Source organism: Aspergillus tanneri, assembly GCF_003426965.1.
Source record: "Aspergillus tanneri strain NIH1004 chromosome Unknown AapTan_4_pilon_pilon_pilon, whole genome shotgun sequence".
Classification (NCBI taxonomy): Eukaryota; Fungi; Ascomycota; class Eurotiomycetes; order Eurotiales; family Aspergillaceae; genus Aspergillus; species Aspergillus tanneri.
Genome location: NW_022984631.1, coordinates 2,130,700 through 2,147,082, shown reverse-complemented (window position 1 = coordinate 2,147,082; position 16,383 = coordinate 2,130,700). Strand labels below are relative to the sequence as shown.

The 16,383-nt window shown below is 48.3% G+C and overlaps 6 protein-coding genes across 6 annotated transcripts; 3 read left to right on the top strand and 3 right to left on the bottom strand.

The window, feature by feature from the left end:
* ATNIH1004_005894 (putative MFS monosaccharide transporter) lies at positions 1-1,980 on the top strand (the record flags this gene model as incomplete). The annotated part of the gene is made up of 7 exons (XM_033570533.1): positions 1-397; positions 451-604; positions 655-1,046; positions 1,097-1,179; positions 1,236-1,464; positions 1,514-1,611; positions 1,675-1,980. The coding sequence occupies 7 exons, from the start codon at positions 1-3 to the stop codon at positions 1,978-1,980; spliced, it is 1,659 nt and encodes a 552-aa protein (XP_033426565.1).
* Positions 1,981-2,154: 174 nt separating this feature from the next.
* On the bottom strand, positions 2,155-2,583 carry ATNIH1004_005893 (MGMT family protein; the record flags this gene model as incomplete). The annotated part of the gene is made up of 1 exon (XM_033570532.1): positions 2,155-2,583. One exon carries the CDS (start codon positions 2,581-2,583, stop codon positions 2,155-2,157), a length of 429 nt encoding a protein of 142 aa, XP_033426564.1.
* A 748-nt stretch (positions 2,584-3,331) lies between these two features.
* Positions 3,332-4,068, bottom strand: ATNIH1004_005892 (uncharacterized protein; the record flags this gene model as incomplete). The annotated part of the gene is made up of 2 exons (XM_033570531.1): positions 3,332-3,593; positions 3,659-4,068. The coding sequence occupies 2 exons, from the start codon at positions 4,066-4,068 to the stop codon at positions 3,332-3,334; spliced, it is 672 nt and encodes a 223-aa protein (XP_033426563.1).
* A 2,466-nt stretch (positions 4,069-6,534) lies between these two features.
* NOT5 (CNOT2/3/5 family protein) lies at positions 6,535-8,548 on the bottom strand (the record flags this gene model as incomplete). The annotated part of the gene is made up of 4 exons (XM_033570530.1): positions 6,535-6,595; positions 6,656-7,224; positions 7,403-8,200; positions 8,294-8,548. The coding sequence occupies 4 exons, from the start codon at positions 8,546-8,548 to the stop codon at positions 6,535-6,537; spliced, it is 1,683 nt and encodes a 560-aa protein (XP_033426562.1).
* A 688-nt stretch (positions 8,549-9,236) lies between these two features.
* Positions 9,237-10,112, top strand: DTD1 (D-aminoacyl-tRNA deacylase; the record flags this gene model as incomplete). Its single annotated transcript, XM_033570529.1, has 5 exons — positions 9,237-9,243; positions 9,309-9,487; positions 9,559-9,601; positions 9,662-9,855; positions 9,969-10,112. 5 exons carry the CDS (start codon positions 9,237-9,239, stop codon positions 10,110-10,112), a joined length of 567 nt encoding a protein of 188 aa, XP_033426561.1.
* Positions 10,113-14,244: 4,132 nt separating this feature from the next.
* On the top strand, positions 14,245-15,613 carry CPR6 (peptidyl-prolyl cis-trans isomerase cpr6; the record flags this gene model as incomplete). Its single annotated transcript, XM_033570528.1, has 4 exons — positions 14,245-14,260; positions 14,323-14,390; positions 14,451-14,460; positions 14,511-15,613. The coding sequence occupies 4 exons, from the start codon at positions 14,245-14,247 to the stop codon at positions 15,611-15,613; spliced, it is 1,197 nt and encodes a 398-aa protein (XP_033426560.1).
* Positions 15,614-16,383: the final 770 nt, after the last annotated feature.

Below are 16,383 nucleotides of genomic sequence, written 5' to 3'. Positions count from 1 at the left end.
ATGTGTGACCAAATCCCAAAATGGAACGTGGTTCACAAACTGGAGAAGAAGAAGCTTCTCATCGGCATCAACAGCGTCGCCGCGCTGTCGATCCTGTTCTTCGGATATGACCAGGGAATGATGGCCGGAGTGAACAACTCCAAAGACTATATCGATCTCATGGGGTTTGGACACACCGTGATGGTCGACGGCCAGCTTACCCCGGTGGTCACGAACAGTCTCCTGCAGGGGGGAATCGTCTCGGTTTACTACCTGGGGACACTGTGTGGCGCCTTGCTGGGTGGCTGGATCGGTGATAAAATCGGCAGAATCAAGACCATCGCTGCGGGTTCGGTTTGGGCAATTCTGGGTGCGGCATTGCAGTGCTCTGCGCAGAATCATAACTGGATGATTTGCTGTAAGATAAGTAAAACAATAAGGAGAAAGAAAAGGAGAAGACTGATCTTTTAGCCCGTTTCATTAATGGAATCGGTACTGGAATTCTGAATGCGATTGTGCCCGTATGGGCGACGGAGACGGCCGAGCATACATCGCGCGGCCAGTTTATTGCCATTGAATTCACATTGAATATTTTCGGCGTGGTACTGGCCTACTGGCTGGAATTGTACGTGCATCGATTCGACATATCTCAAACTCTTACTAACGCAGATCTAGTGGATTGTCTTTCATCGACGGCGGCCGATCTCCCTTCCGGTGGAGGTTCCCAATTGCATTCCAGATAATCTTCCTGATCTTGCTCTTCGTCGTGGTCTGGTTCTTCCCTGAATCTCCACGATGGTTGGTCAAGGTTGGTCGGGAGCAAGAGGCGCGGTATATCCTGGGTCGACTTCGTGGAAGCAGTGAAGAAGACACGATCCGGGCTGAGGCTGAATTCCGGGATATCCAGAATGTTGCTGAGCTTGAAAAGTCCATGAACCATAGCACGTCCTACCTGGCGATGTTGTTCGGGTACAAGACGGGAAAGCTGCATTTGGGACGTCGCGTGCAGCTGGTTGTTTGGTTGCAGATTATGCAAGAGTGGGTGGGAATTGCCGGAGTGACAGTTTGTAAGTTTTTGGTGATTACCGGATTTGCCGGTCTAACGACTTGGAACTAGATGCTCCGACTATATTTAGTATTGCTGGTTTCGACTCGATGAAGAGTCAATGGATCAGCGGCCTGAACAACGTCTTCTACATGGTAACCACCCTTTTTTTATTCCACTTTGACCACAAGACTGACGGATACACGTGTAGTTCGCCACTTTAATCTGTGTCTTCACTCTCGATCGTATCGGTCGTCGATGGACTCTGTACTGGGGTTCTACAGCCCAGGGAATCGCCATGTTCCTAGCAGGAGGCTTCTCGCGACTTGCCATCGACGCTCGGAACGATGGAAACCTATCCCGAGCGAATTCATTCGGCGCGGCAGCCGCATCAATGGTGTTCATTTTCACTTCGGTATTCGGAGCAACATGGCTAACAGGTACCGCCCATCCGAGTCAGATATGCAGACTAGCGACTAACAAGACCAGTACCATGGATTTACCCAGCTGAGATCTACCCCCTGGCTGTACGAGCCCGTGGAAACGCCTGGGGCGTAGTAGGATGGAGCATTGGCAACGGGTGGCTGGTGAGTATTCGCTCCCATTACACCTCCTTCTTTCTTTCAATTTGAGTCTAATGAGCATGACAGACCCTCCTATGTCCAGTGATGTTCGAATCCATCGGCGAGAAAACCCTATATGTCTTCGCAGCCAGCAACGTGATCACCATCCCGATGGTATGGGCTTTATATCCGGAGAGCAACCAACGGACGCTGGAGGATATGGACCTGCTGTTCGCGGCCGATACACCATGGGTATGGGATGCCGAGCGCACATTTGCACGTCTCAAGGCCGAGAACCCGGGATATGTGGAAACAGCAACCCGGAAGAATCGCGTGTTGGATGCGGAGATGGGGAAGCCGTTGAGTTTGGAACATATGGAGCATGCAAAATAGATCTTGAATGAATACAGAGGACAGAGCGTCTATCCGGTATCCAGTCGAGGTAAAATATTGGGTACCCATTTATTACCTACTAGAGATAGAAATTAGACACATTAATATATACAGCCAAGCGAACCCACCCCATACAACCTGGATAGAGAATAATAATATAGAACAAAACAAGGTCTACCCCGTAAAATCAACAAAACAACCCCCCACAGCTTTCACCCCCCTAGCCCCATTGTCATCCTCAATAAACTTGACCCCCTCCCCCTCTAACATCCTCTTCTTCCGTTCCAGATTCTTTCCCCCCTTGGCATTCGAACTCCCCATGTATCCCCCCAGCGTGCGATCCGCAGCCAACACCCGATGACATGGCACGTCGGGCGCGAACGGGTTCGTGCGCATGGCGGTGCCGATGGCGCGCGCGCTGGAATTTAAGTACTTGGCCAGCGCAGAGTAGGTGGTCCATCGGCCGGGGGGTATCGAGAGGAGGACGCGGTAGACCCGACGCCGGTAGGGAGATAGGGTGGGGTGGGTGGAGATGCGGTGGAGGGATTTTTGGATTTGGATTTGACTTGGACGTGGTTGTGGTTGTGGCTGAGGGGATGGCATTTTTTTTGTTGGATGTGGATATTGGGGCGTCGTTAGTATTGGTTCTTAGCTGGAGTTTGGATAAGAGATTGAGGACCTACTCCGTCCAGTAGAGTAAGTAGTACCGGTAGGTGTTGAGTGGGATGAATCGCGAAGATCACTGAGTGTATTTATTTGTATGGGCCGGACATGTTGTTTAGAATTGACCAATCAGATGGCTTATGCGTTGCCGTCGAATCAACGAACCATATGGATCTTTTCTTTTCAACCAAAATATAATACAGCTAGTACTTTTATTCTAGGTCAGTAAGGACTAGGACTTTGTTGGTCCGTAGGTTCCACCAGGTATACCTTCATCCATATGACGTCATAGCTTACAGTGCTCTCCTCAAAAATAAAACATTGAATAAATAATCTAGATCAGACAACACAACGGTATTCCGGTGAATCCAAGAAGTGACTTGATCAGCCAAGTCAAGTCAAATGAAAACAAAACGCCGTCCTATCTACCCAGCAGAAGGAAAAGAATGATCCGCGTTCTGTACACCAAGGTGGATCATGAAATCAAATCAATCATAAGAAACATCACGTCAACATCGTCAACTCCATCTCCAAACGCCGCCGGTCATAGCTATACATGGAACATAAGTCATGGCGCGTAGTATAAAGTAACACAATGACATCAAAAAAAGGTAAAAAAAAAAAAAAAATAAAAAAAATAAACCGCACAGGGGAATCCAGACACAATAAGATACAAGGTACAAGAAGATCAAGCGACGGAAGCCTTCCCTCGTTTCGCCGCTCGTCGCTTGGGTAAATCCCAATGATGGTACGATCGCAAGTGCTCGATCAGATGGTCTCTGCGCGGAAAGCCATTGCCCGCCTTTCGAAGACACTCTTGCACGGGACAGTCTTGGAACACGGGATTGTGGACGCTGGATTGGTGACGTTTCAGATCCGCCGGACGAGTGAAGGCGGCGCTGCAGTCTTCGCAGGGAAAGGGTTTCATGTTCATGTTCATGTTTATTGGTCTTCTGATCGTTAGTTGGTCCAGTCAATAAATTAAATCGGCAGTGGAAGTGCAGGTAAGGCTTACTTGGTTGATTCGGCTTCCACAAGGTACGGATGTTCCAGTTCCAGATCCATGTCCATGTCCAGATCCGGGATCATCACTTCGTCCACAGGCGGCATTGAGGCTGTCGCTGCCATTGCAGTCGTGGGCGGCCAGACGTAGTGGGATTGCATGGGAGAGAAGCATGTGGTGGCGTTCTGGGAGTTGTTGTGCATGTTCTGCGCCGGGTACGCAATAGGAGGAGTAAAGTCGCAGGAGTTGAAGGAGGGCGAATCGAACGAGGAACTGAAGGAGGAGGTATAGGATGGCGTGTACGTGGGCGACGAGGTGGATTGGCTCATTAATTCGAAGTCGGGAGTAAGTGGGATGTTATAGTAGAAAGGCATGTTGGAGTGCACCGAGTCTTCGCTGCTGGTCGAGTACGAGGGTTCCATGGCTGGGCATGTTGGGAGGTTTGGGCTCTGCGCAAGTTAGTGGATTTATTTTGGATCTTTTTCTCTCTCTCTTATTTACTTAATGGTCTTATCTAATTTTAAACTAGAAAGAATATTGTTCGTTACCTACCATTGAGTATTGAATGAACATAACTCCGAATTAGGAAAAGGAAAGACAGAAGGAAAGCCAAGGTAGGAAATTAATTTGGGCTGACCACGGATCTGGAAGCAAGATAAATTCAAGAAAGTCAAGTGATTCCAAGCACACCTTGAGGGAACTGACGGGCTTTTATAATGCATCCATGCGTCCATCCACCTTCGAGTCGTCGAGCACTACGTCGCACATGCATTAGACCCAACAATAGCCCATCTCCACAAAGTCCACCCACCCCCTGTCAGACTAGGGCTGTTGTTAACGTGAACCCTCCCCCAGCCATGGAGACAACATCATCACCTGAGCACTGAGCAGAGCTCCACGATCTTCGACTAGAGAAAATCCCACAGTGAAGCGGATTTCGATCTGCGGATTGGCTCGGGGGAATGCAGGTGGTTATCGCAGCAACACACAGCCACCCCAGTCCGGGCACCGGTGATTGGTGCCAAGTCCGCGTCGAAGTGAAGCGGATCCTGGCAAAGGATGACGCTAGAAAAAGGATGGAATCATCGAAACTTCTTTCCATGCTTCTAGCGGGCGACCAAGTGTTTCTCTGCCGTGTATGCAGGCGGTGTGATTGGGAGATGGTCAGACTAGTCAAGCAGTCCCCTGCACACACGGCCCGATTAGAGGGGAAAACGTCAAGAAAGGGGAGATTCTGGAGTCAGGACTGCTTCCATCATCGTCATAGGGGACTGATCCCCCCATAAGACTAGCAGTCCGTGGCCGTTCTGCTTGGCTTGCGGCTCGAACGGTGACCCAGATAGAGCCGGTAGACAGCCAATGAACTGGATGGCGTCCAGTAGTCCCTCTGACTATTTCCTGCCTTGGGCTGCTGCTCTCCGCCTTAGAACCGTGCGTGTTTCTTATTCGTCCAGTGGTTAGGCCCTACATTGTGCGGCAGTGAAGACCCGAGGAGATACTAGACCGTTGCGAGAATTGGGAGGAATTCCCTGAGTGAGGACTGCATAAGTCACTGCAAAAGTTCGGGTGTTGATGCTACATCAATCGTCTCTCACTAATCGATGGTTCCTGCCTGAACAGCCTTGTCTCCCAGATTGCAGTGAGTGCATCTCCGTCAACGTCTAATCGCTCCTTTCGTCATATGGGCCGACTGGCCACCCTTGGAAAAGGCAATCGGCACGTTTTCCGGTCCGTTTCGTTAACGATCCGCATCAAGTGACGGACTGATTCGACAGCCTTGTGGTTCTAGTCTACCCTGCCATCCTCTAACCCGCGCTAACTCTCAAAAGTACACTTTCGGTGGAGTCATCATCTGTTCATCAGCCAAGAACGGACATTACTGTGAACTCTGGTTGGTCTTTTCCACTTTGGCTGGCTGACTGGGAAGTACTGGTAGGTGGTAGTATCTATCCAGTCGGTCTGGGAATACCCGCCCACAATACCCGCACCCCTCTCTCTATGATGATAATGATGTATACTCTGTAGGATGGTGAAGATCACCGATTGATTACAGGGCAAAATTATACGAGACAAAAGGGAGAAGGTGATAGATTGAAGAGAAAATGCCGCATTTCATCAATACCAGGCTCAGACAGTGAGGCGACCGGGCTAAACACCCTGGGAGCGGACTGCTGCTACTCCCTAACGCACGGAGTAAATAGTGTCACGGTCGGGCAACCCGGTGACCTGGTTTGAGAATGCTGTCTGAACTCTGAAGGTTTTGGACCTCTTTGGGGTTTGGACAAAGAGGTCCCCTGGTCTTGGCCGAGCGTCCGTGTCATTAATCGATCGATCTTTCTATTCCTCGGTCGGGTTGGGTTTGTACAGCCACACCGCCATTCACAGTGGATGATTGATTATTGTTACAAGATCTACTGCAGGTAAAGTACTGTGCCTAGGAAGAAAGGAACAAGAGGGACTAAAACAAGGGAAAAGAGAAAGAAAAATGAGAAAAAGAAAAATAAAAAAGAAAAAGAAAAGAGGGAAAAAAAACCATCTTCCGTTCCATTTTTCTTTTTCAATTCCCATTCAACGGCATAAAATATGGCTGCAGATTCATCAGCCGCCACTTATGTAAGAACAGCACAGAACTCCCCGGTCCGACCGTCCCAATTCATTTACTCGTGCCTGAAGCATGCATTCAAACAATCAAACACATCTGATGAAGAGTGGAAAAAAAAAAAAAAAAAAAGTAGAAGAAAGACAAAGACACCCGTTCGGCAACAAGCCATCCGATCGACCCCTTGAGCTGGATCTAACGGACGGACTGATTGATTTCCCACTACCGCATCAATCCATGAATACATACAAGATTCACCATAAATTGCATTGACATCCCAAGTCTCAAACTATAGCTCATCTTCCAGATACTTGTACACAAATTTGAAATCAGCCTTGCGCCGGTTCATCCTGGGGCAGATTAGTCTAGTCCGTGGTACTTTTGAACAACACTCGATCAACCCAACTTACCATGTACTCTCGTAGTCAAAGAACCGATACGTCCCTTGCTCGAATTCCTCGGTAATTGTCTTGGGCTCCTCATGCCGTTGGAACCATGTTTGGTATTGCTTATGGAACCGCCAGCTTTGGTTCTTCAACGCTTTGGCCGCCAAGAATTGTTGATACGTACCCTGTCGGTAATAAAACAGGTAGAACAGCGTATCCGTGTCGATGCGCCCCGTGTCGTATAACCGCGGGTCGTCGAAGATGGACAACGGTTCTTGAGGGTAGTAGAGAGGCGTGTTATACGGATTCTGCGGCTTGTAATGACGGGGCTTCTCTGCATCGGCCGCCTCGGGGCATGTCGTGAGCGATGCAGAGAGAAGTCGTTGAATAGACGGCGGTGGATTCGAAGAAGCGGCTGACGCTCGGTTCTTCGTTACCTCGAAGGAATGGATCAGGTCTTGCAGCCCCGGGGGGAGATGATATATTGATTCACCGCTCTCCTCCTTTTTCGTCTCCCCGTTGACGGGTGCAGGCTCCTCCGGGGTGGCTGTGGTCATGACTTCCGCCTTGTCTATTGCTGGTGTAGGGGGGTGCTGGATTCGACGTGGTGCTCGCGGCCGCCACATTGGGGCTGATCGCGGGGGTCTTTGATCGTCCACCAAGTTCCTCCGAGGTAGTTGCCGGTGTCGACGCTGTCGTATTCACCACGGGCTGTACCGAAGAAACGCTGGGCGAGGCTGTGGACGAGGCTCTTGAGGCAGGGACCGCGACCGGGAAAGCAGGGCTGGCACCTGGAGGTGGAGGGAGGGGGGCAATGCCCACGCCGTTTTTGTCGCTTGCAGCCGCGGCAGCTGCCGCAGATGCATACTTGAGTGTTTCGCCCGGAAGACGTGTTGGCGGTGGCGCGGGCTTCATGCCAGACGTTGTACTGGTGGATGTCGATGGATGTAGCGTCGCAAGGACGGGTAGCGGTGACTTCATCTGTGCTGAAGGCCGCCGAGGGCCTGTCGCATCGCTCTTGATCGACTTGGCTTTAGAGTCCGTATCATCTTCTTGGACGGATTGCGTATCTTGCGAGGAAACCCGGTCATTGTCAGCATTCAGTCCATACTGTATTTCACCGTCGTCCCCGAAGTTGAGATCGTCGTAGAGGGTCTCGTCTTCGCCAGAGTAATCCACGTTATGCCCGTCCTCCACATAGTATTTGATGCTTTCCTTCAGGTCGAGCACTTGATTCGTCTCGACGTTGCCGTTTTGCAATGATCGGAGGAGCATCTCTAATTTGTTGACGTGCCATTTATGTCGCTCGGTTATTCGCGTAAGATCCGCCAACCGGTTCGCCTTAGTGACATCCTTCTTGCCCTTCTTCATCTGCATGTGCAGCGTCTCCTCTTCCGCTTCCATGGCCTCAATCTTCTGCTGCAGCTCATCTACCATGTTGGACAGGAAGTCGCACGTCTCCACTTTTTCTTTCTCCTTAGGGTCGAGTCTCGAGGCTGCAGAGAGGCCTTCCTTGGAGTACGCCTTGGTCTTCATTTCCTTTTCTACAGCTTTGAATTGCTCCATGCACTGCACTGCAGTTAGCTTTCTCCAATGTCCGGACAAAATACAACAAAGATGGCGACGGGGGCCAGGGTGTGTGCCGGGGAATCGTTAGCCCACAGTTTCGATGGCTCGACGCTGCTCTAGCAGCGGCCCTTTATCTTTGACTTCATTGCCCGAAGCCCATGATTTTATTTGGTCGCGATATCGCTGAAGCTTCTTGATCTCTCGTTTCAGGTTCTCCTCCAGTTTATCGCGCTGGGTGGGATTCGTCGCCGATCGGATCTTCTCGTAGATTCCCTCAAATTGTTGAATGCCTTCAGCGACCTTCTTGAAGGTCTTGTCAATCTCTTGTTGCGTCTTTCGGGATGTCATGGTTGCTGTCCATGCGAACAGAAGACCAAGAAAGAGAAGCAGAAGGATCGTAGGGTAGGGATTGAGCGTGGAAAGAGGGTAGGCTGGAGCTATGTAGGGTTAATAGACGTGGAATCCTCGATGGTTAGGAGGTCGAGGCGGAGGCGCGTGGTAGACGAGGTTGCCGGGCAACTTGTCAACAAGACAATTGCGCTTATGACGTGCGGGGGAAAGCGAGAATGAAGGTATAAACCAACAGCGTGGAGGGAGAGAAGAATGAACGAATCTCCTGATGCGCCTCGATAGAATCGCGGAAGTCAAAATGGGACCTCCGCCAAGACCGGGCGGCGTAACGCCGTTTTTCTTCGTATCGTAAGGAAGAGGCGAATTCGCTCGAACAATGCTTATCCCCTAGCTACTTCGTTGTACCCATCTCCTTTACCTGTCCTGGCGATTGATCTCACCCGTCTTCAGTTCTCTCTAGATAATTTAGCCTGGGTTTCCTCTAATCTTACGCACCTGTAGGTCAGTATTCCGTTTGCGACCAGATGTCCTTGTTTGGATAAGCTAATGCTATTCGACAGCTACCTATTAGCCTCAAAAACTCGTTCACTATCCTTCTCTTGCTATTTTCTGTGTATATCGTTGCTGTCGATCGCGTCTCTCTTCTACGGCCGCTCCTCTCCCTCGGACTCGCGAACGCCTCAACATGAAGGGTGTGCCATTCTCTCTACTCCCACCGCCGCACTATGCGAACCCTCCTACTGACAATGGGTACCAGCGGTTCTCCAACGAGTTAAATCCGCCTCAGTGACAGTTGACGGGCAGCTGATCTCTTCTATCGGTCGAGGAATTCTGGTCCTGGCCGGGGTCGGAAAAGGAGATACCGAGAAAGACGCAGATACGTTGATAGGGCGGATACTAAAAGCCAGGTTGTGGCCAGAGGAGAACGGCGGTCAGGTTCGTACCCCACCCAGCCTTTGGTGCAGGGATAGTTCCGAAATAAGGTCTGACGGAGGGCTCCGTGATAGTGGAAGAAGAACGTTCAGGATATCGAGGGAGAGGTTCTCTGTGGTAAGTACCTCACTACGAACGCGTTTCACTCTGAGAACGGGTAGCTGAACGTGGGCGTAGTGTCGCAATTTACACTCTATGGCCAGTTGAAAAAGGGCAGCAAGCCCGATTTCCACGACGCGGCCGATGTGGAAACCGCACGCAGACTCTACGACTATTTCTTTCAACGACTGCGTGAAGCCTACAAGCCCGAACGGGTCCAAAATGGAGTGTTCCAGGCTATGATGGAAGTCGAATTGAAAAATGATGGGCCGGTGGGTGTAGATTACCGCAGTCACGATGCGGCGGTTAGCAATCTATACGCTTTCTTTCGTTCTGCTGTTGAGACTTGTGAGGACTACATGGGGCTAACGACCGTATCTTATAGGTGACAATCGAAATCAATACGCAAATGCCGAAAAAGGAGAAGAAAGACGAGCCGAAGGAGCAGGAGAAGAAGAAAGCTGGCGAGTCTGCCGAGGGAGAGAAGAAGACGTATGAGTTCAAACTGCCGGCCTCGTTGCTGGAGTAAACTATTATCAGTCATGTCGCTCACGAGATGAATGCCCTGTAAATAGTACCCCCAGGTAGGTGTCCATATAAATGTACCTATACGAACTTAATTTTCTACAGCCACTGCGACTTTCCCATTGTAGATACCACCGTTTTAATAAGGGGACTCAGGGGTTTGCTCAGTGAGCAGTCACGTGGCTCCCTAAGCTAGCCCCCCCTCTATTTTGTGTTGACTTAGGCAGGAATGAAAGAAGATATGAAGCTATTTTGGATGACTGTATTCAGCTGCTCGGTTTAATGATGAATGATTTTATTGATGATCAGAATTACGAGCTATCTAGAGGTAACTTTTGATCCATATTTATACCTCGATCCTGAGCTCTTTTGGCCTTCATGGAATCTCGTAGATTTCTATCCCCCTCTTTCCTAATCGGGCATTTATGTAGCCATCCAAACACCCGTTTTCATGGCTTAAAGCCTTTCCGTGATGTCTCGGATAGCTCAAAGGAAGTGGAAATGACGTTGAAGTTGTCATGATGATCGCCCACCTCATTGAGTATTCTGACCGATTTTCTTCAACAGAGTCTTTATCTAGCCCGTAGCCTTGCCAACGCAGATATTCTAAGAGTGCGAATCGTCCTTAACTTTCTACAGGTGTAATGATATTGGGACTACGATTGCGTCAACCTCCTGTAGTGACTTTTTACTGGTAACAGGGTTTTTCCATAAGTATGATAACGTCTTTCTACACCATTTAAACTCCGCACATTTCTGCGCTTTCCACAACTTGGCTGCCATGACTTGAAAATCATGCTAGGATATTATAAGTTCTTTTCTGAGGAGTGTGAGGTTGTCGAAGAAAAATATCGGAGAATTTTAGCACCAACGTTGCCCTACTAACCATAACATGGCCTTGCAATTCACTGCTGTCCAAGTTTGTGCCGGTCTTGGATTTACTCTTGGATAGTTTCGTAGATACGGTGTATCCCGCAATGGCACCGTGTTAATTTCCGACTCCCATTGTTCAGTTAGAAGGCATGGTTGTTTCCGACTGATAGATACAAGGAGTACAACCTTAACATCAATTGATCGACTTAGCCACCACTTGGCGTCTAGTCGAAGTTGTGGCAGTGATTCAGATAACCCAGCCTTAAGAACAACACTGGGCCATTTATCAGAGCCGATGGGATCCAGGATGAATCCGGCTCCTTTCGATAAGGAGTATCGACCACAACGATTGCATTAATGGTATCTAAATCTTCAGACAGTCCTACCGCATCGCAATATTGGTAAAAGAGTCTTCGTATGCGTGCTGTTGCTTCCTCGTGTGGACGATATGGAAGTTTCACAATCAAGCATTGTAAGTGCTTATAATAAAATAGTCTCGTACCTCTACCAAATAAGCGGGTATGGTTGATTTCATCTTTGACAAGTGCAGTAGCAATATGGGTAAAAATGACATATTGAGCGCCGTGATCTTCTGAGAATAGCTGCCATTCTTATTAAGAATGGACTTGATTGTAGCAGGCCAGAGAATTATGAATTCCTGTGTCGTGGTAGGCAAATCCTTTAAAGGGAATCCTTATTCTGATCTTCGGTCATCAGTTCTGGCCAAGAGGTTTGGAGAAGCTCTGTGTTCTTTAGCTCAGTGTTAACAGATGTCAGTAAAGCCATTGCTATGAGCTATAGGCAAAGAAAAAATGAGGAGACAAGGTACGTGAAACTAAAGAGATGTTGCTTACCATGGAGCATATTTGTGAAGGATAGACTGTACCTGCCTAGGATGGAGGAAAGACGTGGAAAGAAAAATCAGGAAACCACCGATAAGGGCTCCCCCTCGCTGCTTCAGAGAGCTAAATGATGTAATTGCAACATAAGCACAGCCTGAGGCTGCTTTTGGCGACTTGACAGGGTCAATTAAGTACATTCTATGCCACAAGACATTACAGCGGATGAAACTTATCGATACGTAGTCTGAACATTACAAGTTGCGTTGGACTTTTAAAAATAATGTACCTCTTCCTTTCTTAGCTAGTCTAATCATCTACACGCCGACCGTTAGCCTAATTAGGAATTATATGCCATATGTGGAAACACCAGAAATCACTGTTTCTCAACCAACCGAGTCTCTTCCATTTCTAAGGTCCTCGACCAAAGTTCTCTTGGGTGCTCAAATCAGGATTCAGGGGCGGAATGGAATCTTCAGGTAGAATCCCTCCTCAGTGATCAGCTCAAGTAACTAAAAGCGTGCTCAGATGTATTACTCAGTGATCAAAAGCGGCGAGGAGTGAGCACTGAAACGGAAAGTGAGAGACATCAAGCTAGACTCTGGGGCGGCTGCTAATTTCAACAACATCGCTAATTTCACATAATATTCTGCTTAATCAGCCACGCTTTACCTGATTGGGAACATATCGGACAGAAACATCCAGCACTATTCTTTATGATCCTGAGCGAGGACAGTGGGGACAGCAGGGACAGCAGGGACAGTAAGGCAATGGGGTCAATGGGTTTAATTGACCCGAGAGCTTAAACGGGCTGCAGCCTTTACACTGTATTTGACTTGTCTGTTTATTATAGTAGGCACGCCTCTTCCACTTCTTACTTTCTCATGAATATCTATCCTTTTCATTTCTGCAGTTAGCTCCATAACCTTCTTCTTCTTACCTCTATTGGCCTAGTTTATATGGTTTTAAAGCTGTATATAAGCTTGTTTTATAGCTTTTTCCTTCTCTTTCTAGCATCCCTTTTCCTCTGCTTCCTGCATCTGCATACCCTTTTTCTTGCTAACAATGTATCTTATACTCCTCTTTTACAGCCTTAGTAAAACACGTAACTTTCTTCTTCCCTGCTTAAAAGTCCCATGCTTGTTAAATCTTCTTAGAGCCATAAAAAAAGATATTACCGTCTTCTAGTGCCTGTAGTTGAAGTTATATAGGTTCCAAATGCTGTTGCTGCTTTACTTATTCTATAAAGTATTTTCCAAGCCTGTACACTATACTTTACAAGAATATTCTCTGTAAAGAGATGCTATTATTTAAATTCTGGACTTTTTGGCTATAGATATTAGAAATAGCTTAATTAAAAAGCCTTTAGTATTCTCCAGTCATCTAATAATCTCTCAAGACGGCCGGCGTGTGTATATCAATTTTGTGAAATTGGACGCCGGATAACCTGCACATCTACCGCATATGGGGGCGGGTACTGTCAGCAGCAACCAATTTCCAGTCTTCTATCTATAAAATAGATAGTGAGGATCCATGACCTACACTAGGCCGCATCGCTGTCTCGTCTAGTTTTATTCCACTCGTCTCCGGAATCAAACACGACAACTCGCTTGGTATACAGATTAGTGATAGCTAGTTTACCCTATTAAACTCCAAAAAAAGAAAAAAAAAAAAAAAAAAAAAAAAAAAAAAAAATTGTCATGCTCTTTATAGTTTGAGCATTAGATATTGAGGTTTAGATGCCTTGCTAAGATGCTCAGTGACTTAAAAACCTGTGATGGTAAACATAGATACCGTAAAGAAAAAGAAACGAAAAGAGAGAGGCTAATTAGATTGTTCCCCACCTAGATTTTTACCTTGCAAATAGAGTAGAAATAATAACCACAATTCCCTGTTCCATTGATCATGCCATCTCTTTGCTTTTAACCCCCGGGGGGGGGAGTAAAGGGGAATGACAGCGAAAAAGCATTACGAGGATAAACGGACACTAGTCAACTCTAGCGTCGTGCATTTTATTGAGGCTACGTTATGGCTACTCACCCCTCCACTCAGCCCTCAGTGATCAGCTCAGTGAGCAAAAAGCGGCGAGTGTTGAGCACTAAAACAGAAAGGGAAAGACATCAAGCTGTCCAGAAAATCAAGTACGTATGCATATAATATAGGCCGACTATACGGACGAAACGAGGTTGTGTGAATGTCGTGGTCCTAGGCCGGTGCGGAGGTGCATGGAAGCTTCGTGAAGCCGCCTCCACCTTTCCCTTTCCTGGCTTGTTTCTTTCCTCTTCTCTTTTCTCCCCCCCTCTCCCTACATACCTTTTACTCCTCTCTTCTCCCCAGTAGGCTGACCCTCTTGGAATAATTGACCTCCTCACTGAATTGTTACTCTCCAGCTCTTCCTCCTTCACCTTCTTGCATCCATCCACTATGGCTGAGTCTGAGCGTGCGTTTTGTGGTCTCTTCTCTGCTTTTCCACTTTCCAGTACTGATGCGCTGCGACAATAGGCCGCCCCCGTGTTTTCTTCGACATTCAGATTGGTAACCAAAAGGCCGGTCGCATTGCCCTGGAACTGGTATGTGCCTTGCGTCTGATGCTTCCCCCAGGATCCCTTTGTCGCTAACTACCCCACAAGTTTAACGATGGTATGCTTTGTGCCCCTCCGACTCTTGGGCCTATTCTAACCATATCGTAGTTGTTCCCAAAACGGCAGAGAACTTCCGTGCTCTCTGCACCGGCGAGAAAGGCGAGGGAAAGCAGGGCAAGCCATTGAGCTTCAAGGGTACAGTGATCTGCCCCGCTTTTGATCCTGGACGATGCACACGCAGTCTGCTTACGCACTTTCAATGCGATTTAGGTTCCATATTCCACCGGGTAATCAAGCAATTCATGATTCAGGGTGGTGATTTCACTGCGTTCAACGGAACTGGCGGAGAATCCATCTATGGCGAGAAATTCCCGGACGAGAATTTTGATCTCAAGCATGATCGGCCTTTCCTCCTCTCTATGGCCAACTCTGGCCCTGGCACCAACGGCAGCCAGTTCTTCATCACCACTGTTCCTACACCTCACCTGGATGGCAAGCACGTAGTGTTCGGTGAAGTGATCAATGGAAAGAGTGTGGTTCGCAAGATCGAGAACCTGCCCACCCAGGCGGATAAGCCCACCGCGGACGTCACTGTCGTGGACTGTGGCGAATTGACCGGTCAGGAGTATGACAATGCCGACAAGCAGGTCCCTGATGTCACCGGGGATCCCTATGAGGACTTCCCCGATGACCACCAGGGCGAGGAATTGAATGCTCCCGTGTGCTTCAAGATTGCGTCGGAGCTCAAGAACTTCGGAAATACTGCCTTTAAGAGCGGTAATCTTGCGGTGGGTCTTGAGAAGTACCAGAAAGGCCTGCGCTATTTGAACGAGTTCCCCGGCCCGGATGAAAATGACCCCAAGGAACTGGAGGGTCAAATGAAGGCTCTGCGCTTCACCCTTCATTCCAACTCATCCCTGCTCGCAAACAAGCTGGGGCAGTACAAGAACGGTCAATCCTGGGCTACGTATGCGCTGGAGGTGGCCGATGCTGCCAGCGCCAAGGATGCTGATAGGGCTAAGGCCCACTACCGTCGTGCTGTCGCTAGCAGTGGTCTGAAGGAGGAGGACGAGGCCCTGAAGGACCTCCAGGAGGCCTCCAAATTGGCCCCTGATGACGCTGGTATCAGCAACGAAATTGCTCGGGTTAAGAAAGCCGTCAAGGATCGGGAGGCAAAGGAGCGCGCGACTGCCCAAAAGTTCTTCTCGTAGGGCGGTACAGGAACAAAACGAAACAAAAGAATCTATGATGGTTCATGATTCACGATTCATGAATTCTTCCTTCCTTTTGCATTGAACACACGAGTCCCTCAGTACTTGGCTCCCAAGATACTCTTTATATCTCCATCCCTTTCGTTCATAGGGTCTTATTTCACCCATCGGGTAGCACGGAGAATCCGGCGTATCTGTTATCATATTGCACTTTCTTACCGGTCTTTCACCCCAGCGTACGTAATCAATCCACTGAAGGACCTCAAGGAAGGGAAAAGAAAAAAAAAAAAGAAGAAAAAAAAAAAAAAGCAGAAGGAGAGAGGGAGAGAAGGATGCGACGGAAAATAACAATGTAAACAGTACAACATTTAGCGCTGAAGAAGAGGCAGCAGTAGAATATACTATGCCCTATTAAATAACCGTCCAACGACCAGCGTATTCAGCCAAGATAAATCCTACTGTATACAAGATACCTGGATATTAATTAACCGAAGAGAGTACAAGAGACACGAACACAATCAAGAGCCCAGTAAACAAAAGCCCGAAAGCATCAAACCATTGACCGTCCCGTCTCGGCCAAGGACGTGGCACTTACCAAGAAAGAGTCCAGCAGATTAGATAACTGTTGCCTTCCTAACAGCATCTGTCAGGAGTATCTCGCTGACAATTTACCCGCCAGTATGGTAGATGTGATAGTGGATGTCACAGTAGACAAACTAGGAGGTGATAAGATTCCTAATTTCTTATTAATGGACGTATAGGTCAATTGT